The sequence below is a fragment of the Ictalurus punctatus genome, chromosome 3 (genome assembly GCF_001660625.3).
Source record: "Ictalurus punctatus breed USDA103 chromosome 3, Coco_2.0, whole genome shotgun sequence".
Taxonomy (NCBI): Eukaryota; Metazoa; Chordata; class Actinopteri; order Siluriformes; family Ictaluridae; genus Ictalurus; species Ictalurus punctatus.
The window spans coordinates 1,820,955-1,845,996 of NC_030418.2; the positions used below are offsets into that span (position 1 = coordinate 1,820,955).

At 40.8% G+C, this 25,042-nt stretch overlaps 3 protein-coding genes across 9 annotated transcripts in view; 2 read left to right on the top strand and 1 right to left on the bottom strand.

Annotated features, from left to right (window-relative positions):
• The window catches only part of sh2d4ba (SH2 domain containing 4Ba), a 31,427-nt gene extending 7,248 nt beyond the window's left edge, over positions 1-24,179 (bottom strand). For 3 of the 6 annotated variants that reach the window (XM_053679386.1, XM_053679385.1, XM_053679387.1), the window contains exons 1-3: positions 11,624-11,762; positions 1,543-3,359; positions 559-786 (exon numbers count right to left, since the gene is read on the bottom strand). In XM_053679386.1, coding sequence (XP_053535361.1) covers positions 559-736 — 178 coding nt within the window. In that variant the 5' untranslated portion in view covers positions 737-786; positions 1,543-3,359; positions 11,624-11,762. Of the gene's footprint in view, positions 1-558; positions 787-1,542; positions 3,360-11,623; positions 11,763-23,237; positions 23,257-23,453 lie in introns of those variants that run through there. The other 3 variants (XM_053679382.1, XM_053679383.1, XM_053679384.1) reach the window with 3 other exon arrangements.
• LOC108263097 (4-galactosyl-N-acetylglucosaminide 3-alpha-L-fucosyltransferase 9) lies at positions 11,750-19,655 on the top strand. Of its 2 annotated transcripts, XM_017463560.2 has the most exons (3): positions 11,754-11,889; positions 15,763-15,864; positions 15,970-19,655. In XM_017463560.2, exon 3 carries the CDS (start codon positions 15,979-15,981, stop codon positions 17,098-17,100), a length of 1,122 nt encoding a protein of 373 aa, XP_017319049.1. In that variant the 5' UTR covers positions 11,754-11,889; positions 15,763-15,864; positions 15,970-15,978; the 3' UTR covers positions 17,101-19,655. The 2 variants fall into 2 exon arrangements, with proteins under 2 accessions (XP_017319048.1, XP_017319049.1); XM_017463559.3 differs by lacking the exon at positions 15,763-15,864 and having other exon boundaries at positions 11,750-11,889.
• On the top strand, positions 11,773-23,840 carry LOC124625984 (4-galactosyl-N-acetylglucosaminide 3-alpha-L-fucosyltransferase 9). The gene is made up of 2 exons (XM_017463561.3): positions 11,773-11,889; positions 21,135-23,840. Exon 2 carries the CDS (start codon positions 21,144-21,146, stop codon positions 22,263-22,265), a length of 1,122 nt encoding a protein of 373 aa, XP_017319050.1. The 5' UTR covers positions 11,773-11,889; positions 21,135-21,143; the 3' UTR covers positions 22,266-23,840.
• Positions 24,180-25,042: the final 863 nt, after the last annotated feature.

The following is a 25,042-nucleotide window of genomic DNA, read 5'->3' on the forward strand; positions in this document are numbered from 1 at the left end:
GGCGATTTGTACCTTCACAGCGGTCCAAGACCAGGACATTTACGGGTAATTCTAAAAGACATCAAGCGAGCTAGGGGAAGGATTACAGTATGGTTCAAAAGTCTTGTTCCACTACTTAGAAACTAGGGCTTAACTATTTTCCCCAAACATCTCATTCTTCACTATATACTAAGTCTAACGAAAGTCCGTTCTGGTTCCGGTCAAGGTGGACCCCTAGCCCAGGAATCCTGGATCCTATCCGAGGAACGCTTGACAAGAGGTGGGAATGCACCCTGGATGACACAACTGCAAACACTGAATTGGAGAATCCTACACTGAACCTTTGATGGTTCCACGAGAAGGACAAGCCATAAAACGCTTAAAGGTTCTACGTTGAACTTGTCGCTGGTGACCACCACAGCAAACTGGCTGTGAAATGAAAATCTTCATTTCTGGGAAAATAAATTCTACAATATGTGACACACAACTGAACATAAGCAAACATCTGGCTCACTGTGTTCTCACTTCATCTCCCTCAATCTGGAGCTCTGAGGACTTGAAAGAGCTGACTGTTCTCACCCTGTCTCAGTGATGGAGCAGAGTTCTTCTCTGAGCTTTCTTCTCGAGCCTCCTGCTCCATCCAGCGCCGGACCTGCTCCTGCCGGATCTTGTAGAAGAGGATCTGCTTTTGTTCCTCGTTCAGCTCGGCCAGCAGTTCCGGCTCCACGTACATGTCGCGGAGGATCCTTCGCATCATCCTGACCTTTGACCTCAGGAACCCCACAGCAGGAGTAGACGGAGAGGATTCTATTAAAATCAACATTACAAACACACGGAAAATATTCAAAATACCAACGATTTTTCAAATAGGTCGCTCCTCTAGGGTAGCTCATTCAACAGCTTGGTCCAAAATTCTCATTCTACGAATAAAACACTTGGGAAAATAACCAGTGGCAGGTTGATATGATGAAGCAGGGCAATATGTCTAATTCAATTTTTACTAATTAAAGAACATACTTTTTTTAAATGATCCATTTACAGTTACTTTTATCGTTGTATATCCTTGAAACAAGTTAGTTCCTTTCATCGCTTACATTCTAGCAGCTATAAATGGTCGTTCCCTCACCTTGAGGGCTTGAAGACTTTTCTGCATCTGAAAACTTACCAACCTTCACGACGCACTGACACCGGAGACTCCTTCCATAAATGTTAAACAATATGAGCCAAGCTCAATAATCACTTCGTACATAGCTGCGAAGGGACCTGTGTGGTGTGTGGTCGGTCGATCTGGTAAATTTGCTTGGCGTATAATAGCTAAAACTTTTCTGCTGAAAATTCTATAACAAACGGACATGATGCCGTCGTCCGTCGTTTATAACCTCGCACTTATGCTTGCACGGTTGAAGGAGACCACCGACTGGTTGCATTTCAGTGCCCTACGGAAGCAAAATGCAGGACAATATTCTGTGCGTAGACACGTCTCTACGTACACGTACAGTATATGGTCTAATATTATTTCCAACTCGAAATAATAGTCATAATTAGATAACTGCTTTAACACACCTGAGATATTTTGTTGGAGTCACTCCTTCTCCACGGCACTCATGTTGCAGGTGTGTACGCTTGTTGAATCCCTCGCTGTCTCGTCTCTTAGTTGTCCTGCTGTGTCACCGAGGTTCGGAGAGGAGCCAGGTGTAGCTTAGTGAAACTGCTGACCCACAGCCATGACGCAGTGCCGATAAGTGCTGTTACGATGACCTGAACACGCTTTAGGATGAAACCGAAAAGAAGTCGCCAAATGCAAGCAATCAAACGGGTACAGATATAGACTCTTGCCAAGACAAAGATCTGAGTAACTCGATCAGTGTGTGTGTGTGTGTGTGTGGTGTGTGTGTGTTTGTGCACTGTGAAAGACAGGGGGCAGTGTGTATTCGCTGTGAAACATTTCCCCCTCCAATTTCATGAGCCTGTTTTTATCTGTACGAGAAACACCAGAGTCTCCATCTGAATGCTTTAGGTCGCCAAAGGATCATGTAGGATGATGTGCATTTCCATCAGCTACTATTGAGTTGATTATTCAGCAACAGAGGAATAAGAGGACGTCAAAAAGAGTGTCAGACATCGAAACAGACTGCAGATTGGACTTCCTGACACCAAAGAGCGGGACACAGTAAATTACAATGCGGCAGGAATCGTACGCAAAACAATAACGTTTATTTCCCTAGTCGGAGACGGGGTTCATGAACCTAGTCCCGAGTCAGGTCACGTTTCTGAGACGTTTGCAACATCGCCTTATAAGGACATGTGCAAGAAATAGAGTCATGTACTTTGCATGGTCATAAGACATTATCCAAATGTAGAAAAAGAATAGGAGAACTACGCAAAACTAGGGTGAAAAAAAAAAACTATTTAATGAATGCTATTCATCAAAACAAAGGTCTTGAGCTAATGCAGGACAAAAAAAAAAAAAAAAAAAAAAAATATCAGGGAATGGCTTTGTATGGTAGGAATAAAACTTAGTCAACAACAAGGCAGTGCGATTGATTATTTTCTTATAACAGCACATCCCGAAGTGTTTTATTCGTCCTATCACGCAATTTGTCAATTAAAATGTTTAATTTACTAATAAGCGGTAGCATGCTTAAAAAAAATGTCCACGAAACAAGTTAGTTCCTCTTATTACGGCCCAGTCTAGGTTAGGCCGCACAGAGTAACCAGCTCGGGATTCGGTGGAATTTGACCTTTAAAAATGAGGGAGCCGGGAATAACAACACAACAAGGCTGTTCAAAACAAAAAGTTGTGATATATTGTAAAACACAGAATTATATACATACAATTCTACAAAGAACCAAACCAGGCATAACTTCAGGGTGGGCCAAAAGCCAAAATAATAAACAAAAGGATTCTATTATTACGTAGCTAGCTTACCTAAAAAGAAAATACAAATACTTCCCTAACTCCCTAAGCCAAAAAATAGAGACAAAAGAACCCTCTCCCAAAAGAAATGGCAGCCACACCCCTACCGCCAGTGAACCAAGGGAACGTGTATACACTGACGAAGAGTATATACAACCAGATACAGGAACGACCAAAATCAGTCCACCCCCAGGCAAGAGTCAAATCCCAGAACAGCAGTCAGAATATAGAATTGTGAATTATATAAAGGGCAAACAACACAAACCAAACGATCTCCTAGCAACACAAAACAAACAATCTCCAAGCACAAATCACACGTAACCACCTCCAACATTCCACAACATCCTCACTCTTCTTCCTCTTCAGATATGGCCACCGCTCAGTCATGTCATCCTGGGAGTCGGGAGCAAGGCAGGCTACGGCAGGCTACGGCAGGCTGGAAACTCTGGGCGGGAGTTCGGGCCTGCACACAAAATACGGCACAGCACATAAAAAAACCTTCCCATCCCAAAGCTAGCGCCTTGTAACACTCTCGTCACAGGTTATAGCAGTTATAACATCTGTTCCCTCGGCACTCTGTCTTTTACACTCTTGGATGTATCAAGAGAAAAAGCCCAGGTGTCGTGTTACTGAGAAAATGTAGCAGCGACATCGACAATGCTGACAGTGGAGACCATAAACACTAAACAAAGTTTTTGACGTTTTTCTCTGTTAAATAATAGACCTCTGCGTATTATTAGCAATATTACAAAGAAAAAAAAAGAAACTCTTCTAAATTGCTGTTGCACTTTTTTTTTTTTTTAATTGTGATGCCCTAAGATTATTCAAAGGGATATGGGTGCTTGAAAACAGGTTTCAGATAACAACCCATCCCAAGTCACTATTTCTCAGAATAAATGGTTCTTGGGCACGTCACTGGTGAAATTCGGTACGGCTACGTAACACACTTTCTTACGTTGGGTTCATTGAGGCGGCTGTGGATCGGGTGGTAGAGCGGGTTGTCTACTAATCGTAGGGTTGGTGGTTCGATTCCTGGGCCACATGACTCGACACGCCGAAAAGTGTCCTCGGGCAAGACACCGGACCCCAAGTTAGCGCCTTGCGTGGCAGCTCTGCTACCATTGATGTGTGAGTGAATGGGTGAACGAGAACCAGTGTAAAGCGCTTTGTACAACTTATATATAGAATAAAAGCGCTATATGAGTGTATTTTTTATAAAAAGGACAAGTGCCCTATTTCCTACAGAGGATACGCAAGAATACGCAAACACCTACCTCTATTATACACTAAATAATACACTTGAATATATTAAATATTTCAAGATGGTTTGTTAGATGTTCCTTTGGATATGCTTTTTTTTTTTTATTACATATGAAAACAAACATAATCGTTCATATTTACTACACCTGCCATGAATTTTGAGATTTGGTTGAAATTCATGACCATAGATCTACCATGAGAGGTTTGCCCATCTTATAAAAAGCAAAAGCTTAAAGCAAACCGAAGGATATTGATTTCGACTTTTTGGACTATGGAGCATTCATTTGTTCAGCTCATGGCTTCACAGTGACGGACATTCCTTGGAGAGAACTCTGAATGATTTGTAATCTGTGCCATCAACAATGAAAGCTTCATTTTGTTCTCTGGGGACATGGTTACGACTGGACCAAGTTTAATCCATCTTTAAAGAGGCACCGATCCAGCATTTAAACCAGCACGAATGTCAGGATTGATTTTCATGTCGCAAGTAAAGCCATGGTGTAGAACATTATCAGTGGTTGTCAGTCGCAATATTGCGCTGTAAAATTGCACTGCCACGAGCAAGAGCAATGAGAAAGCAGCAGAAATTGATGTTTAAGTTGGCTGTGAAGACACTGTCGCATGAAACAAGCTAAGGTGCAAAAACGCATTGCTTCACAATGACTGTCTTGTTTCCTTGTCACCTGCTGCCATACCCACCAATTGGTACAGGCGATCAGATGAATCATCTGCTTAAGTGGCGCCACCCAACAGGGAGAGAAAGAAAACTGGCGACAAGTGCTAAGAACCTTGCACAAGAATGTAATTCCACAAAGGAATTAAACAAAAATGCCCATGGGTGTAAGATTTACAATCAAAATAACATGCTGACATATCACAGATTCCTGTCTTTCTTCATCTGTCATTAACGTTCAACTGAATCTGAATGAAAACGCATATCTGACTATCTGTATCTCACTTTCAACTTTACCCCGAGTACTGGCATCACTAACAGCCCATTGTCCCAGTCAAATCTGATAATACCAACAGTCTGTTGTCTCCGTTCAGTCTTGAGGAAACCAAAAGTCCAATTCCCCTGTCCAGTGTTGACAAAATCAAGAGTCTATCCCCTACAGTCTCGACTATATAGATGAGTCCATTCCACATTCAGTCTTTAAAAAAAACATGAGTCAATGAGGTCCTAGTCCAGCCTTTAGAATACCAGGAATATATTTCCCCAGTTCAATAGCATGGAATCATTGCCTTATTCCACTTTCGGTAAAACCAAGAGTCTCTTGTCCAGATTTAATCTTGACAATACCATGTCTTTATCGCCCTGTCCAATCTTGGCAACACCATAAGTCCATTTTTCCCAGTTCAGTCTTGACAGTACCATTAGTCAATTTCTTTAATGCAGTCTTGACAATACCGAGAATTCCTTTCCCCAGTGTGGTTATTACAAAAAATTCATTCCGATCAATCCAGTCTTGACAAACCCGAGTCCAGTGTTCCTGGAGGCAGGGCAATCTATCTCTGCTTTATTATATTGCAACTGCTAGCATTGTTGGCCTATGATGATAGACTGAAAATACTACATTGCTACACTTCAATGCACTTCAGCAAGTTCCATTTCTTCTTTACCAAACTATAGTGTCCATTTTACAGGGCTCGCCCTGAAATCGACATTTTCTCTGCCCTGCTCAACAACTGCATTGGAACTAGTAAATGGGCGTTATACAACACTTACTCAAAGATCCATGGTCACGTTTGCCTTTACGGTCATCCCTACTGCACAGTCTCAGAACTGTAACTTGATGCACATGAACTACAAGAACGTACAGGAAACATTACGAGTAGGCGCAGCGTCTTAGAAAATTTTTCTTATTAATCAGAAGACGACTTTTGAAAAATAGATGACGCGAGACAATTTTCGTGCAGATCGGACAGACGGCCTAGGACGAGTTCGAAGCAGTAGGTTGTGTGCTGAAAAATTCAAAATGGCGGCAAAAATTTTCATGATGGAAAATGACGTCTTAGTGATTAACATAAACGCGAGTGCGAATTTGGACAGTTGGTGGCGCTAGAGGGATTGATTTAGCGACTCCAAATTTGCTGTGTTAACAGATCATAATGTCCCCTATCTGTGTGCCAAATCTCAGAACTTTCCCGCAAGCAGTTCTAACGAAAACTAACGAAACTTACGAAAACAATAGGCTTGATCCCTAATGAATGATGACACTAAGTGAGCATTTCATTCAGTATGTGCCACTGTACTCTCCTGACAAAAGAAACAAATTATTGAAACACCTACGACTGTGCTCAAATGCATAAGTCTGCCTTCGGGTCATGATCAAGTATTTTAGTGCGTAGACAGATCATGACTCCAATTACAACTCATACAGACGAAGCCACTCTGAGGCTACGCTTATAATGGTGAACAGAAACAGGGGAATGTGAATGAGGATCCATGCTGAGCACAGTGTGTTCGCCCAAATGCTGGTGTCATAATTGTGCCCTGGAGTGAAGATGCTCAGAGCGACTGGTATAATTTTTGGAATTGATTTGAATGGAAAATCCAGGTCAGTGCTGAGAGAACAGCCAGATTTAAATACGTGCTGTATTTCTCATCTGTGTGCCCAAAGATTTGACTGAAGCTGCATCAAAAGAACCGACGAACCTACTTAAAGGCCATAAAGGGTGTGTAACATTCTTCTGATTCTTATTCGTAACACTGGGCATAAATTTAAGATTTTGTTTATTTCCCCCAGCAGAAACAGAAACTGAATGGTTCAGTGACCAAACAGGTTTTTTTTTTCTTGTGGGTGTATAAACATCTCCGATCATTGTTTAGAATTGTGGCCTATCCAGTTTTAAACGGTTTCCTTGTTTTTAAGCTCTGTGAATAAAATGTCCAGAGGATAGAATCTAATCTATACCCCACGTCAGTTCTATTGCTTGTCTTTGTTTGTTTTTAAAGAATTTTTCCCCATCCGGTTAGTTTTTATTTATTTATTTATTTATTTATTTATTTATTTTAAATTAGCTTTACAATAGTTTTGCTCGTCTTTTTTTATTTTTTTTTTTGCTTAATTTTTCTTGAAAGCCAAAAACCTACACACATTCGCACACTTATTCACAACTAGGGCAAATTTAGAGATGAAAGCGCTTTTTTTTTTTTTTTTTTTTAAGTCATTCTAGCCATTTATACAAGTATACAGTAGAATGAAATAGCGTTCTCGTTAACATTAGAGTAAGTGACGATAGTGAAAATGGCCGACAAGATGCAGTGCAAAATTACAAAACGTTTCAGTGCACCAATGGACAATCGTGGACAAAATGTTCTAGCTTAGTAAAGCATAGGAAATGGAAGCACTGCCGGGCTTTTTTGATTAGGGAGGGATTAGGATTACGTTGTAGATGTAATAATATAGATGCCTAGAAACGTACTGCTTGTCATATTCTTTACAAGATAGCCATGGATGAGCAGGGGTGAGGGGTGCCAATATTAAGAGACAGATTGTTGAGAGACTTATGCTATGCAGTGTAGATAACGATAACGATAATGAGTCTTTATTGATCACATATACATATGCACAGTGAAATTCATTTCTTCGCATACCCCAGCATGTTAGGAAGCTGGGGTCAGAGCGTAGGGTCAGCCATGATACGCTGCCCCTGGAGAAGAGAGAGTTAAGGGCCTTACTCAAGGGCCCAGCAGTGGCAGCTTGGCAGTGCCTGACCTTCTGAGCAGTAACCCAGAGCCTGGCAGAACCACCAAACCCTACGATTAGTGGACAACCTGCTCTACCACCTGATCCACAGCTGCCCATATTAATAGAATGTAAAGAAGTGAATACATTTTGTTTGTCTAAGCATTCACAATCTTCAGTTTGTTCTCACAACAGGAAATTAAAGATAGGCTTTATTGCTTACTGTGTTGCTATATAGAGGGCCCTCCGCTAATATTGGCACTCTTGGTAAATATGAGCAAAGAAAGCTGGGGGAAATTGTCTTTATTGTTTAAGCTTTTGATCTGTTGTTTAAAAAAAAATCATAAAAATACTCTGCTCTCATGGATTTCAAACAATTGCAAACACAACACAGGTTTATCAAAAATCTCTTTGTTAAATATAGGTGTGCAACAATTATTGGCACCCTTTTAGTCAATACTTTGTGCTAGCTCCCTTTGCCAAGATAACAGCTCGGAGTCTTCTCCTATAACGCCTGATGAGGTTGGAGAATACATGGCGAGGGATCTGAGAGCGTTCCTCCGTACAGAACCTCTCCAGATCCTTCACATTTCGAGGTCCATGCTGGTGGACTCTCCTCTTCAGTTCACCGCACAGGTTTTCTATGGGGTTCAGGTCAGGGGACTGGGATGGTCATGGCAGGACCTTGATTTTATGGTCAGTAAACCATTTTTGTGTTGATTTTGATGTATGTTTTGGATCATTGTCCTGCTGGAAGATCCAACCAAGGCCCATTTGAAGCTTTCTGGCAGAGGCAGTCAGGTTTTCATTTAATATTTGTTTTTGGATTAGAGTAGAGGCTTTTTTCTTGAAACCCTTCCAAACAGCTTGTGGTGATGTCGGTGACTTCAGATTGTAGTTTTGGAGACTTTCTGACCCCAAGACACAACTAACTTTTGCAGTTCTCCAGCTGTGATCCTTGGAGATATTTTTATCCACTCGAACCGTCCTCTTCACAGTGCGTTGAGACGATATAGACACGCGTCCAATTCCAGGTCGATTCATAACATTTCCAGTTGACCGGAACTTCTTAATTATTGCCCTGATGGTGGAAATGGGCATTTTCAATACTTGTGCTATATTCTTATAGACACTTCCCATTGTGTGAAACTCAACAACCTTTTGCCGCACACATCTGATCAGATCAGATTACTTTATTTCTCCCCTATATATGGGGAAATAGGTTTGCAGTACTCTCACAAGGTATTTTACCACAAACACCACAGAGTCACCAACAAACAAGCGCATACACTCACAGCTCGCTATTGGCCAGACCAGTTGAACATGCTACTTATTGTTGTGTATTACACCTGTTTAAAATCTTAATGGCTTGTGGAACAAATGAGTGTGTGAACTTATCACAGTTGAGCAATCCGGTGACGACAGTGGTGAGGAAAGACGTTAAGAGGAAGAAACCTGGCAAGGAACCAGACTCAGAAGGGAACCCTTCCTCATCTGGGTAACACCGGATAGTGTAAAAGTAAAGGAAAGTTCATTATGTTAGATGTTTTCCATAGGGTAGTGACCTTGGAAAGATTAAAAGAAGACCTAAATATGCCAATGAACACTGGTGCTAGCTGTTCAGCAGAGTGCTTTAGGACACTTCCACAAATATTGGCCTGGGGTTTTTCGTGGATTCCTGTCTGGATTACCACAGGGCGGGAGAGATGGAGGCATCACTGTGGTAGCCTCAGCACTATCGTCACTCTCAAAGCGACAAAAAGTGGTGTTGAGTTGGTTTTCCATCTCCAGTCTCTCAGTACCATACATTAAAAATGTAGGGTTTCTCCTGCCTTTGTGTGGAACACTGCTCATGGTTTTAATTCCCTGCCAGATGCCAGTGTGGACTCTATCTTTTATTTGTAGCTGTGCTTGTCAAGTTGTATTTGTCTTTTAACCCGACTCTCCATATCCCTTCTCACTGTTTCGTCCTGATTTCTGTAAGCTTTTCCCTTCTGAATTATAAGATCTTTTAATTTGTTAGACACCCAATGCTTTTTACTTGGATACGCTTTAAAGGTCTTAGAAGGAATCCCAGAGTCTCCACAGAAACGTATGTAATCAGACACTGCTACAACTCGATCCCTTACCTCCGAGCGGTGCCTCTTTTTTTTTCCGGATTTGTCCTAAGACACTTCGGTATAGAGTTTACGACAGCTGAATAGTCCGAAGCTGTGTGATTGCGAAACGACAGTAGGAATTTTTCTGCTGTATTGAATTTCACAGGCTACGCCGCCAGCACCATAGCCGTGGTTGTGTCCTTGAGTAAAATAAGTGTTCAGAATCTCCCTAAACATATCAAACATGCGAAATCCATCGTTGATACATTCAGAACAGCAGGGCAGTCACAGCGCAGCGCCACCTAGCTATATTCTTTGGTCTTACCCATTGTGGAGACTCCTTCCATGAATTTTAAACAAACATTTATTTACACATAACTTTACCCTATCAACAATTATACATCTTGCCCTCCAAGTACCAGTGTAAGTGTTTTTATAGAAACAATGATGTATAAACGACGCATTAACGTATGCAAATGAATCAACATTTTCTGATCAGAATGTTTCGAGAATTAACTGCACTCTGTGGGGCAGGATAATGAATAAGGCTGGAGCTACATGACACTCTGAACCCTATTTTTATTATGTTTGCACTGGTCATGTCCTCTAAAATGTTTTATGGGGTTTGGCAAACACTGTGAGACATTTGACAAGGGTGTGATGTGTGAACAGAGAGAAAGAGTGCAAACAGCAGAGGAATATCAGGCCAGCATTAATGACTCCGGGGCAGATTGGACAGATCTGAGCACATGGATTATAGTACAAGTGTTTAATATGCTTTACAACACAGGTTGGACCGACCTTTGTAGACACAAGTGCAGATAGGAAGGCTTAAAATAACACACTTCTCTTTGTTCAGATTTTATATCCTTAAAAAGGAAATTTGTCCGGAGTATGAAAAAAGAAGAATAAACTACATATGTAATGCAGAGAACCAGTTAAATCAAAGGTTACAGATGGAGCCTAGAGAGTGGGTGTGCGTGCACGTGCGCATGTGTGTGTGTGTGTGTGTGTGTGTGTGTGTGTGTGTGTGTGTGTTCCCCCTTGTGTGTAACCTGATATGGGCTGATAGTGTGAATAGGGAGGAGTCTCTGGTGTCATCTTCCTGCTTCCTGCTTCTTATTCTCCCTCCTACACCAGTGAACACTTTCAGGTAAGCTTCTTTTAAATCAAATTTTAAAAACCCCCAACCTATATTAATGGTTCATAAAACTCTAGACTTGAAATAATAATAATAATAACAACAACAACAACAATAATAATAATAATAATAATAATCTCTGAAACATTCTCAGTGCTGTGTTGAACCAGGTTAAGTTTAATTATTATTCAGAAGACACTACAGTAAGGTCTGCTACGTCCCCTACAGGGCTGTGTTTCAGAGAATGAACAAAGGGAACAGCACTGCAAAAGGAAACCATGTCTGAGGTTTTGAAAAAAAAATTCAGGAAGTAACTGTATTGTTGGGTTTCCTTTTTTAAACTCTAGTTGAAGCTGCAGTCCTTATCGCCTCAACGTGACCCAGCATGAAAAAAAAACCCCACCAACAACAACAACCCAAGAACGTCCATTTATGCCTTAAAAAACAAACTGCAGCCTGAAAGCTAAGGTGTCAGAAGAAATTCGGCATACATATGTAAATAGTTACATTAAAGAGATAGTGTGTGCTCGGCTAATACCTGTTTTTCCGGTGTTTAGAAATGGAGTTGATCCAATCAATTGCTGCGGCTCAAAAGGACTTGTCTATCGAGACCGGATTTGCTTATTGACCTCACGAAGGGAACGGCCCCTTAGGCATTCAACAGCAGATGTGTTAAAAGAACTACAGGAAGAGAAAAGTCAACAGCGGCATTTCGGTTCAGTCGACAGGACTTAATGACATGTGAAGGAAGAACAGCCAGGAGCAGGCTGCAGGAGAGTTACTGAACAAGTGGACTGCGTAGAGGTACAGTGGAAATCTATATGCTCTCTATATATGTTCTACACTATAAAAACGTCAATCTTCACTAAGATTTATACTGAGATGATGAATGAAACGGATTTAAGGAAGTGGCATCATGAGTGAGGTGAAAGCTACTCTCGCAGAAAGGAACACTTACGAGCCTAATTAACATAGCCTAATTAACGAGCCTAATTAACCGGATGTCTTTTTTTATCCGGTTATAGCTATATTAAATACGCACAAGCTCCTGTTGGCACGTGTGCTACACTCGACCGTTAATAAGACAAAAAGCGACAGGGCTACGGTGTCCCGGTACTTCCGAGGTGTGCCATTCTGAGAAATTCTTTCGATCAGCATGCATCAGAGTTTATTTCTAATATTTAGAAGTTAGAGATATCGAATATTGGCCTGTAATAAGAGAGAATATGATCATTAGGCTACTGTCTAAAAATAAGTCACGCATGAAATATATATTATTTTTGTGGAGCGACACACATTTCGGTACATCAGTTCAGTTTTTCTCTCACATTCATGTTCACCCAGTAGATTTTGGAGACGTTTCTGCGGGACCCGACACGTTTTGAGGCATTTTTGACTTTCAGGGAGCTTTCCTTCACTCACACACACACTTTCGGTGACACTTTAGCTCGATTTGTTCGATTAAACGGGCGGATTAACGGTGACCGTTTCAAGCAAAGTCTGACGCGTATAATCTCCATTTTAGAGTTGAGCTGAAATGCATTAGAGATTTGGATCAAATAAAAATAGCGGGACTTACGATGAATTCGAACTATTTATTATTCGTAAATAATAATAATAATAATAATAATAATAATACTAAAAATCAGTAAATGTAACAAAATGTTAACACCAAGGCCGTCATCAAAATAAAATGCTTACGTGTCATATTGATTTGAGGGTTAACTAAAATGAACATAATCAAATGAACAAGGAAAAAAAAAAAAAACATTGTACAGTTCCTCCTTTTCTTGAACGGCAAGCTTAACCGTCCAATCAGTAATCACTAGCCGACTTGATTATCCATCTACATATCCTAAACACGGAAAGGTCACGTTCTTCAACCCCGTGTACCACGCACGTGCATTTAATAACTGAATACAAGCGTTGGAAGATAGTATTCAGTAGTCAGATCCGCTGTGTCTTCTGCTAACAGGATGTGTCGCCACACTTTTTTACGAGCGCAGCAACTGTCAGTTATAATGGAAGCGAAAGAGATACAGAATTCTACTAAAATCAGCCAAATTTCTCTACAATATTACAATATTGATACCAGGACAGGATCCTAACCCAGCACTCACCCAGTTACTTTTCACCTGATCACTGTGATTAATACTCAGGGCCTACGATAGCACCAGTGTCCCCTTGTTGCGCTCGAACATTGTCTAACCCAAAATCATAACCCAATGTGATTGGAATGTTGTGGCTACGGCACCTAATTCCCCCCCCCAAATATTACAGGAAACCAGGTATAATTTATTATCTATTCTATATATAATCTATCTATATATAACCTAATCTATAATTTGTTTTGATAGATAGATAGGGCTTTTTTTTTTGCTTTTTGTACTTTTTAAAATGACTTTAAAAAAAAAAAAAAAACAAACAAACTTTTTATGATTTTCTAAAAGAACTTTTATAAAACTATATAACGGACCGGTATGGAACATGGATGATATAAAATGTTTCTGAACACTTTAACTACTTTGAACGAGAGAACTAGGCTGTAACAACGTGGACTATTTTACATGCAAAACAAGTTGAATTCCATTCGTCTTGCGTTCTACAAACATTCACGTAAGAAAGATACAGATGTGGATCAAGGGTGCGTCTCGTTAGCCATGACAATGTTAAATCTCTGGCCCTCAGACACTCACTGAACACAGCAGACGCAGAGATAAGCGCAAGTGCAGCGGGACAGCAAGACCTTGCGCTTGCAGGACAGTATTTGGAAAGTTGATAAGGTTTGTCCAAAAAGTCACTAGATTTGCCGTTAGATGCTTTTTTTTTTTTTTGCAAAAAATAACTGGACATTTCACACCATAGTTATTCCAAATTTCAACTAATCCATTAAAGATACTGATCACATCACAAATGGTATACATGTCGCCCTGCATGTGTGCCGAAATAATCAATAGTTCCTTGATACTCCTTCGTATAAACCTAAAACTCATGAGTTTTTAATTCCTAAATGGACGACTGACCTATAGAAATGGTTTCGTGAGGTGCATATGTAACTACTCCCCTATACGCTCAGGTAAACGATGTGTTAATATCCTACACACTTTTTGTGTTGTTACTATTTCAACACACGTTCTGTTAAAAAAAAGAGTGACCAACACGACACGTGTTACATTATTGTCCGATCACGCAACGGACTGCGCTGCTGACGTCATCATCCAAGTCTGAACTCGCCTCGAAGTGAATGTCCGTTGACTGTGACCTGAGACGAGGAAACCGAACGACCACAGGTAAGTTAGCGTTTATCACTATTTAGCGTTAATGCTGCTGAAAATGCCTGACCGAGTTTGTGATATTTAGGCAGGGAGCTCTCGAAAATGTATTCATTGTGAAACAGTAACTCAGCGAGCGATAATTATCGTTACAGATCGCTACGGCCTCAAAAGTGAATCTCATGTACTGCATCTTCAGTGTCGGCGTTACGCTACTAGCGTCGTGTGTTTGTACTGGCTGTGAAATATGGACGGAGGTTATTCTATAATTCTCTGAGGCCCTGAGTTAGGGTTAGCTTGCTGGATGCTGTCACCAATCACAGTAGGAATGCTAAAATAGACGCTCACTTGAGCTGATAACATTACTTTAGCATACAGCTCTCGGTAATGTTAGACATTCCCATTCCCTTTTTGAAAGTTAACGATAACGTAGCGTTGCAGCTATTCGCCATGATGTAATACAGAGAGTGGGTTAACGTTAAATACATTTCGCAAGTGTTCTGGACAAGGCAAGCTGTAGTAATTAGCATTAGGAGGATGGGTTAGCGCCGTGATTCTTCCTGTATTCGGTGAACGTTAATGCCGGGTAACAGGTGCAGACAGTCAGTGGCTAACGGAACTTAGCTAGGTCAGTAATACCAAGGCCAAAAGTTCTTCACAAGGTTAACGTGACAAAAAGAGACGTTGGAGGTTACAGTAGGTTGTAATGTTTTCCACTATCTCTGTAATGTTGGTTAAATTAATTAGGTTGTGCAAACTAAATTGGCGGTAAGGTGCTAAAGGGAGGAAAATACATACTCGCAAGTCAGATAGATTGACCAGCGCCGTTTTGTTCATTGGGAGAGCGGACGTCACATTTCCAAAATGACACAATTTGGGATTCTGTAACGCGATTTCCCTGTTAAAGCCAAAAATATGCATTTGTCCATATTTCGTAGCTAACAACTAACCAACACTCTTTTTGTTCTTTTACAGCTTATCAAACGGAAGGGAGCGGGACTCTTGTCTTCCCAGATGGCCGGGAGATTTGTACAAAGATGCGCCGAGTCCAATTCTTACATCTGTGAAATTTTTTTTTTTTACAAATTATTTTAATAAATGTCACCTGAATTTCACACAATTGTTTGTATATTTTGTAAGCATTTTAGCCTACAAACAAACAAACAAACTGCATTTTAAGATGACTGTAGGGTAAAAACAACACTTCTCTGTGGTATTTTTTTAAACACATACTTGTGTGGAAATTTACTAACACCCAGCATTGTGTTGTGACCTAGGGTGTGGGTGTGGTTGTGTTTGCAATCGAGTCTCTAGCATGTTGATGATACCCAGACCAGACAATACCAGAAACGATCCATGATCAGACTATTACTACATATCACTCACTTCTTTTTGTTCGTTTCAGTTTTTGCACAAACACTTAATAAATTATCTATATTTCTACAACCCGGTTCTTGACTGGTCTCCTGTCTTCTGAAAGATTTACAACAATATAAACCTTTACAAGGTTTGAAAACTTATTCAATACCTTTTGACCAATCAGAATTCAGTCTCAACAGTACTGTGGTATAAATGTTTTATAATTATTTTCTGTCTCTCTTTTTCCCCCCAGGGATCTGGGATGATGCTTCCCACATCTAAACTACCACAGCTTGGCCTGGTAGTAACTTGTTGGCTTGGAGGACTTTTAACTTGTTTGTTGTTTTTACAGTATAACTCACCAAAATGCGCACCTCAATACATTCCTCCGTTCAAGCCCGACAATAACAAGAGCGTAAACTTCTCGAAACCCATTTCGACCACATCTGGTCAGCCCAAGGAGGAAAAACCCATCCTGCTGCTGTGGTTCTGGCCTGAAAACTACAGGTGGAACTTTCAAGACTGTAAGACCATATACAACATCGACGGCTGCCATTTGACCGATGACAGAAACCTTTACAACCAAGCGGATGCGGTCCTCATTTTCCACAAAGCTATCAAACACGATCTCTCCAACCTTCCGCCGTCTCCCCGGCCACCTTTTCAAAAATGGATCTGGCTCCATGTAGAATCGCCGACCAACACGCCAAGGATCCCAGGCGTGGAGAACCTTTTTAACCTCACGCTGAGCTACAGACGGGATGCGGACATTTCTGTGAGATATCCACTCACCGTCAGCAAAAAGCCAAACGAGGACTTTGTGATCCCGAAGAAGGACAAACTCCTCTGCTGGTTCGTGTCCAACCTTGCCCCTAGTACGGGGATAGGGACCAGGATGAGCTACTACAACGAGTTAAAGAAGTACATCACCGTGAGAATTTTTGGAAGAATGTCTGGAGCGCGCATGAAAGATGAAGACTACTTCCCCACCATGTCTACCTGTAAGTTCTACCTTTCTTTCGAGAACTCCGTCCACAAGGACTACATCACAGAGAAATTAAACGGTCCTCTTGCAGCCGGGACCGTCCCTGTCGTCTTGGGGCCGCCGAGACAAAATTATGAAGACTTTGCTCCGGGTAACTCCTTCATTCACATTGACGACTTCCCTAACGCTGAAGCGCTGGCTAATTATCTGCTCAAGCTGGACAAAGACGATGAAGCTTACAAACGCTACTTCGATTGGAGAAAACACGTGAGAGCGACTCCGCATCTGACCTATTGGAATCAAGAGTTCATCATATATATCTGCCACGCCTGTGAATACATTGGAAGGCACAGAGAGTACAAAGCTGCACATGACATCTACAAGTGGTGGTTTTCATAAAGAAGACCTTGAACACTATCATTATATATCATTGGCTTAGATTTCTTTGCGAGTTGATAATGATTCCCGAACCCTAGCTCTATTAAGTAATTCCCTATACTTTGTGATCATGTTATCATTCAAGAGTCACTCTACGATGCCACAGGGTGGGCTATTATCAAATAGGTAAAATATTACGGATGTCATCACTGCATTCAATAAGTGAAGTGAATGTTAATTTATTCCTCATTATACGCACTGTGTATTTCTAAGTTATTTAAAACATTGTTTTTATAAAGTTAATGGAAACATTACAACATTTGTGAACAAAACAACAACAACAACGTTAAAACGTTGTACAGTTGCTGTATAAATATGTACAGATTCAATTTAAAAAAAAGTTGGAGTTAAGTGTTTCCATATTACATCACACAATAAAATTATAAACAATTTAAGAAATGAACAAAACGTAACAAGCTACATATAACATATACATATAAGGTTTTCTTTCTTTCTTTTTTTAAAAAAAATATTAATTGTAGTCAGTGAACATTTACTTTTATAATTCAGTACGTTTACATGGACAACAATACTCCACTATTAACCTGATTAAGACGATACTCTGATTAAAAAACTAGCGTGTAAACAGAAATTTTTAATCATCTTAATCCGGTTAAAGTCATACTCGAAGTAAACACAAATGGAATTAAGGCGTGTCGAGTACTCCTATTTTAGTCGCATTATCGACGTGCGTTTACAGACATGTAAACGCCTTAATCACACCATTAACGTCGTGTGAGAGTTTTCACCGCATTTTGCGACACTACACGTACACGCACGTCAGCGCTCAACCGTTTTACGGCAAACAAGAGAGTTCGGGTGCGTCTCAAACTGCATACTTGCGTACTAGTAGGTGAAATACATGCATCTCGGCTACTATATAGAAGGTAAGTACGCGGTTTGAGACGCACCCCACAGCTTCAAGCAGTAGTCTATTAGCACGTTACAGCATGACGGATAATTAACCGCACTGGAAGCGTTCGTAAAAATGAAAAATAGAAACACCAAAAACTATATATACGGTATCATAACGAAGACCAACTGTATGTCGATACGGGGAATTCTGCAGGGACGTCGGGCGTCGTGGCGCGGTGATGTAATGACGTGTGCTGTTAATCTAATTATGTTCTAAAACGGGTAAAACGGGTACATGAAAGGAGAATTCTAAAAGCGACTCATGTAAACACTTTAATCACATTATTATCTTACTCAGAGTAAGGACATTAATTAGATCACGGCTGTCCATGTGAACGTAGTCAGTGTTCATTTTTAATTGCGTACAGTCGCTAACAATTTGGAATTTTTTTTTTCATGTATTAGAACAATAAATGTATAAACACCGTCTATGAATTATACTGGCTTACAACTTACATAGAACAGAATTTTTTTTATTTATTTATTTTTTTTTTTTATAAATATAGCACTCAGTGGTCATTTTTTAAAATATATATTTTAATCATTAATAAATAGTATAGTTGATTAATACTTACGCACAGGTCATTATTATTAGTGAAACATGTCGTACAGTACACCACAGGGCATGATAATGAATAGTTAAAATTTAAGACTATCAACAAATTACATTATTAAAAATGGAAATACTCAGGAATTAGTACCACATACAGAAAAAAATATAAAAAAAACAGCAAACATTACAAGCACCGATGTCACACTGAAAATTATTTATTTATTTGATACGGTTAAACATGAAGGTTCTTCTGCTACGTGGTTTCTATGTAAGATTGTTCTTAGTAGTGTAATATTAATAATAACGAATGACTTCATGATTATGCTGGATTATTTATACCACGATAAAGAGGCTAATCTTGATCGAAAAGCTCAAACCGCACCTGCTAAAGTACTCCTGAAGGACTAAACGTCGACAGTGTCGGGTTGAATAAAACTCAGGAACTCATGAACGTGCAGGACTTTTGCAAGAAAACGAACTAGGACAAACAGGAGAATAATAATAATAAGAAGAATAAGAATAATAATGAAGACAGCAGACTGACGGCTTAGAACGCACATAACATAACTATCATTTCGGTTTTAGCTTCTGTGTGTAGTTTAATATTGAGTGTTTGGTTGGGGAGTGGAAAGTTATTGTTTGTTTGGGTTTTTTTTTTCTCTTTCTTTCTTTCGAAGAATGCTGTGCCTTATTTGTAACTACAAAGAATTTGATGTTCACTGAGTGAATGAAACTCTGAGTCATTGCGTCATTTCCTATCAGAGAAGGAACTCTGGACTACAGTTCCCTGCAGCCACTGGAACTCATTGCATCATAGTCACATGACCACCAGAATCACATTCGAGCAGTTCTGTGTACTGTATATTAGCCAGAGTTTGTACTGCACTCCTTGTCTAATGTTTGACTTTCTTTAGCGTTATCTCCGTTGCTGTATTTATGGTCTTTGTTGTATGTTCATTCCTAGCCGTGGTGTTTTTTGCCACTGGTTCTAAGTTCCAGGTTTGTCTTTGGTTGTGTTCATATTAAACGCTTTCACTTATTTTCTCCACTTGCATCCGCCACAAAATCAATAGCGTGACGATTTGCTTCTGCTTCTGTGTGATGTGTTAGGTCTATTCGCAGCAACCACGCAACAAGCTTCCTTTCTATGATACTTCCTCAATGTTTATAGATACCATACACACACACACACACACACAAAGGAACCGCATTACCTTATTATGTACTAGGTAAACTTCTCCTGTTCGTCGTTTCTTTATAACGTGTCTGAGTTTGCTGCCGCGTTTATTTTCCTTGCTCGAAATGACGGATCGTATTGGAAGAGCTTGTGGAGAAATGTGGTTTGGAGAGACAGAATTACGCTTGAGGGAGTTACACGATGTCTGGCTAGAATCTCAGACACACCATTTTTCTAGAACTTCCCTGAGAGCAGAATCCTGTTCTGGGATTGTTTTTTATTTTTATTTTTTGCGCTAACACCACACACATTCATTAAATAAATGAAGGAGTTCTCTGCCTTCGCCTACCGCTGTTGTAATCGTTTCGACAGCACCGCATGTCATGTCGACCTGAATAATGTCAGATAATGGGTTTGGAAACGGATGCATATGCAGTTAAGAGCTTTATCGAAGAGAGACAGGCAGACATAAAAATCGTAGACATAACCGTGGTAAAAAAAAAAAACAAGCGAGGAGTCAGGCGATCGGCATGCGACATAAACTAGATTAAGATAAGGATTAAGAAGGGCGAGGCTATAAGCAGGGTACAGACACGCACTACTTCGCATTTGAACAAAGACACACGAGAGGTTTAAATAATGAAAGAAATCACGGTGAGAAACAAGAACAGCTAAGACGTTTAGGAAATAAACAATTACATAACATGGCAGCGACGGAACAGAAATAAAAACTAAACGCACATACGAAAAGTAAGCAGTCAGTGTTTCCCATTGGACGGGTCCCAATAACTGGAAGGTCGAACTGTAACTCTTTGGGCAGTTCATACACGCTAAACGCTCCAGCGCTCAGCGCAAGGGGAAGATCCGTGACTAATAATATCTGTACTGGACAATATTCTGATTGGACTAGCTTTACGTAGGAGGTGTGGAAATGTAATGATTACCTCTAGGGTTTTAATCATGTACCGTGTCTGGAAAGATTACCTTCTGTAACATGAGCAGTAGTACAAACCCCAGGTAGTATAGGTTATAATCCCATCTGAATGAGCGTGTTTTTCAAGTTATAACCTGTAGTGAAACAGGATTCAGTACTCTCCAGGAAGTGCTTGCTCATGCGTATCATCTTTCACCAGAAGCAACATTCAATATAATGCAAAAGAAGCGACTTGAGAGCTAGTCCAAATTTCGACTTAATATGTATATTATAGATACTGATCACATCACAAGTGGTATACATGGTGATATTTGCTTTGTTCTACCTGCCCTGCACATGTGCCGAAATAATCAATAGTTTGTTGATACTCCTTCTTATAAACCTAAAATCTCTCTCTTTTTTCCCTTTCCCCCCAGGGATCTGGGATGATGCTTCCCACAGCTAAACTACCACAGCTTGGCCTGGTAGTAATAGGTTGGATTGGAGGACTTTTCACTTGTTTGTTGTTTTTACAGTATAACTCACCAAAATGCGCACCTGAATACGTTCCCCCGTTCCAGCCCGAAATTTACAAGAGCGTAAACTTCTCGAAACACATTTCGACCACATCTGGTGAGACCGGGGAGGAAAAACCCATCCTGCTGCTGTGGTTCTGGCCTGAAAACTACAGGTGGAACTTTCAAGACTGTAAGACCATATACAACATCGACGGCTGCCATTTGACCGATCGCAGAAACCTTTACAACCAAGCGGACGCGGTCCTCATTTTCCACAAAGCTATCAACCACGATCTCTCCAACCTTCCGCCGTCTCCCCGGCCACCGTTTCAAAAATGGATCTGGCTCCATGTAGAATCGCCGACCAACACACCAAGGATCCCAGGCTTGGAGAACCTTTTTAACCTCACGCTGAGCTACAGACGGGATGCGGACATTTCTGTGAGATATCCACTCACCGTCAGCAAAAAGCCAAACGAGGACTTTGTGATCCCGAAGAAGGACAAACTCCTCTGCTGGTTCGTGTCCAACCTTGCCCCTAGTACGGGGATAGGGACCAGGATGAGCTACTACAACGAGTTAAAGAAGTACATCACCGTGAGAATTTTTGGAAGCATGTCTGGAGCGCGCATGAAAGATGAAGAGTACTTCCCCACCATGTCTAGCTGTAAGTTCTACCTTTCTTTCGAGAACTCCGTCCACAAGGACTACATCACAGAGAAATTAAACGGTCCTCTTGCAGCCGGGACCGTCCCTGTCGTCTTGGGGCCGCCGAGACAAAATTATGAAGACTTTGCTCCGGGTAACTCCTTCATTCACGTTGACGACTTCCCTAACGCTGAAGCGCTGGCTAATTATCTGCTCAAGCTGGACAAAGACGATGAAGCTTACAAACGCTACTTCGATTGGAGAAAACACGTGAGAGCGACTCCGCATCTGACCCTTTGGAATCAAGAGTTCATCTCATATATCTGCCACGCCTGTGAATATATTGGAAAGCACAGAGAGTACAAAGCTGCACATGACATCTACAAGTGGTGGTTTTCATAAAGAAGAACTTGAACTTAGATTTATTTGCGAGTTGGTAATGATTCCCGAACCCTAGCTCTATTAAGTGCCTTTCTCTATCACTATTGTAATGTTTACCTGAATAATCTCAGTACTGGACAGTATTCTGATTGGACTAAAGATGTGGAAATGTAACGGGGTTTAGTCATGTACCGTGTCTGGAAAGATGACCTTCTGTAAAATGAGCAGTACAGTAGTCCAGACCCCAGTTTAGGTATAGGTTATAATCCCATCTGAAAGGAAATGTTCAACTTATAACCTGCACTGAAACAGGCTTCAATACTCTCCAGGAAGTACTCAACACAAGAAAACCGAAACCAAGTCACACTTCCGGTGGTTTCAGGTTTTGAGTTCATGAGTTCCTAGCACAGGCGCCAACTTGTGGTAGAAATGAACACACACTGTTCTCTGAAATGCTTTCGTTAGTGAGACGGTACGTCCTCTTTTTCCGCAGACACGTCCCCTTTTTTAGTCCTTAAAAAAGTATCTGAATTTGAGAAACTGTCCGGGATTCGCCTTTTAGCTTCGTTGTGACGTGCTTACGGTCTAATAAAAGTGCAACGTCTACAGCGTGTGTTCGCGTTGCTTTAACCCCTCTCAGTAATTCCCGCCTTCTCACACACCGATTGGTCCGATTATAAAAAGCTTGCAGCACCTTTTGGTCAAATTCCTACCTCTCAACCGTTAGCCTACTCTCAGCGAATGCACAAAGATGAAGCGCTGTTGTGTACGCCATCAAACAGTTGCTCGACAATAGCAGCAAACGAAAGCTGTCCTGAGTCGAATAGTACTATATTTGCACTTCTGGTAATTAATTGAGCCAACCCTGCGTTTCCAGGCAGGTTCATCACATCCTCACTCGTTTTCTACTTAATCCTTTCCATCGCATCAGCGTGTTTTTAGACTCGCATTTATTGAAATGAATAATTTATTAAAAATTAAAAATGAACTTACCTGACTTTCAGTCTTGTCCCTGAGTCGGGTAAAGAACGGAATTTCAGACATTAGTAGGAATTCACAGCAGCGAATCATGTTGTCGTGGGATACCAGTGAATTAGCGATAGATTTTTTTGTTTCGTTACTATTTTTTAAATCATGGCCGTGCTAAGTTAGGTGAACTTCTATGGAATTCAAATAAATAAATAAATAATCGCACTTGACAATACTCACGAGCGTCGTAGGTCTGCAAAATGAGCCAATCAGAAACAAACACCGTGTCCAGTGAAATGCTCCTTACCCTAGAAACCGATAGTACAGTTAAATCACACACACACACACACACACACATATCATAGAAACATGAAATGGAACCCTGACGTTATTTGAAAATGAATTCATATGAATGAACTGTTACACCAGCCAGGGACAGTGCACCACTACGCCACCAACGTGGGGATCCAACCCGGACTTTAAAACATCCTTCTTCGTTTATCATTTCTTTATCCTCTTAACAGACTACACAGATGATACAAAGGACTGCCACTGACATGGAACTCAGCATTTTCATATTCATTTGAATAAGTTCTGAGCTGTTTAAACCTTGACTTTTGCATATCATCTTTGCCTTGTCTGCCTCGTTTCTCCATATTTTGAGGAATAGTCCTCTGTCCTGTTTTTGCTCTGGTTTACCATGGGCCTAGCGTTTGCTTAGCATCTTCAATAGGTTCCTCAGATCTGCATTCTCCACCTACTTAGTGTCAACGTGTTAATGTGATCATTCGGGTAAAATTGGCTTCCCTTCTTATGAGTTTTCGTATTTTAAGTCTAGCTATATTCCAAAGAATGATCGTTCGCCATGTCCGCTGACGGTGATACAAACGGGGAAAGGGTCCCGGTGTGGTTATAGGAAATATAAAGCGCTCGACCAATCAAATTAGCGGACCGGGACTAACTGTTGTATAATGGCCTCTAATGGATTTCATAGTTTTAAAAGTTTATTTACAGCCTAAAACGTTACGTTTTGAATGATACATTGTGCTTAAATCAGTGTTCTTGTGGAGCCAATATATCGAATATCATGGAAAAGTTCACCCCCCCCCCCCCCCATAATTTCATTCAATTAAGTGAGGAAAAACCCTGGAATATGAAAACACTACCATTTTTTACATATCGTGATGCGTACTGTCTGTGATACAGCCTGGTGTGAAGGTGTGTTAATGTTAGCCATGTTAGCTCTCGACGAAGCTGCCTCAATTTATCAAGATCAGTCCATACGGAATCTCTCCAGATCCTTCACATCTCGAGGTCCACGCTGGTCGACTCTCCTCTTCGGTTCACCACACAGGTTTTCTATGGGGTTCAGGTCAGGGGACTTGATGGTGGTGTGGTACGATAAGGACTTTGGACTTTCGGCGTAAACCTGACTGGTTCATGGAAAGCTGTTTGAGTTGCATGCAAGCTCACTTACCGTGAGAAGCTTACGGTGTAATCTGCAGGCGAATAACGTTACGATCGGCTTCTTTTCCAGAAATAGAATGATAAATCAAGGTAGCCCAGTCTAGCGCTCTCCCGGGTTAACAATCATTCCAGCAGTATTATTTTTGGTCTGTCATTTTCAGATACATAAAATAATCACAATCATTAACAAGTGGCTGCGGTATAAGAGGAATTAAACACTTTTTGGGTGGACTGTGATGGGGAACTTCAGGGTGGCAACAGTAAATATTCTCCAGGATGGGCCATATCACACCACCTGGCCAGAGATTATTTTCCTCACTCTCTCTCTCTCTATATATACATATATTAAAATAATACGTCCA

Excerpts from the sequence above, each read along its gene's own strand:
- LOC108263097 (XM_017463559.3), top strand. The coding sequence starts at position 15,979 with ATGATGCTTCCCACATCTAAACTACCACAGCTTGGCCTGGTAGTAACT.
- LOC124625984 (XM_017463561.3), top strand. The coding sequence starts at position 21,144 with ATGATGCTTCCCACAGCTAAACTACCACAGCTTGGCCTGGTAGTAATA.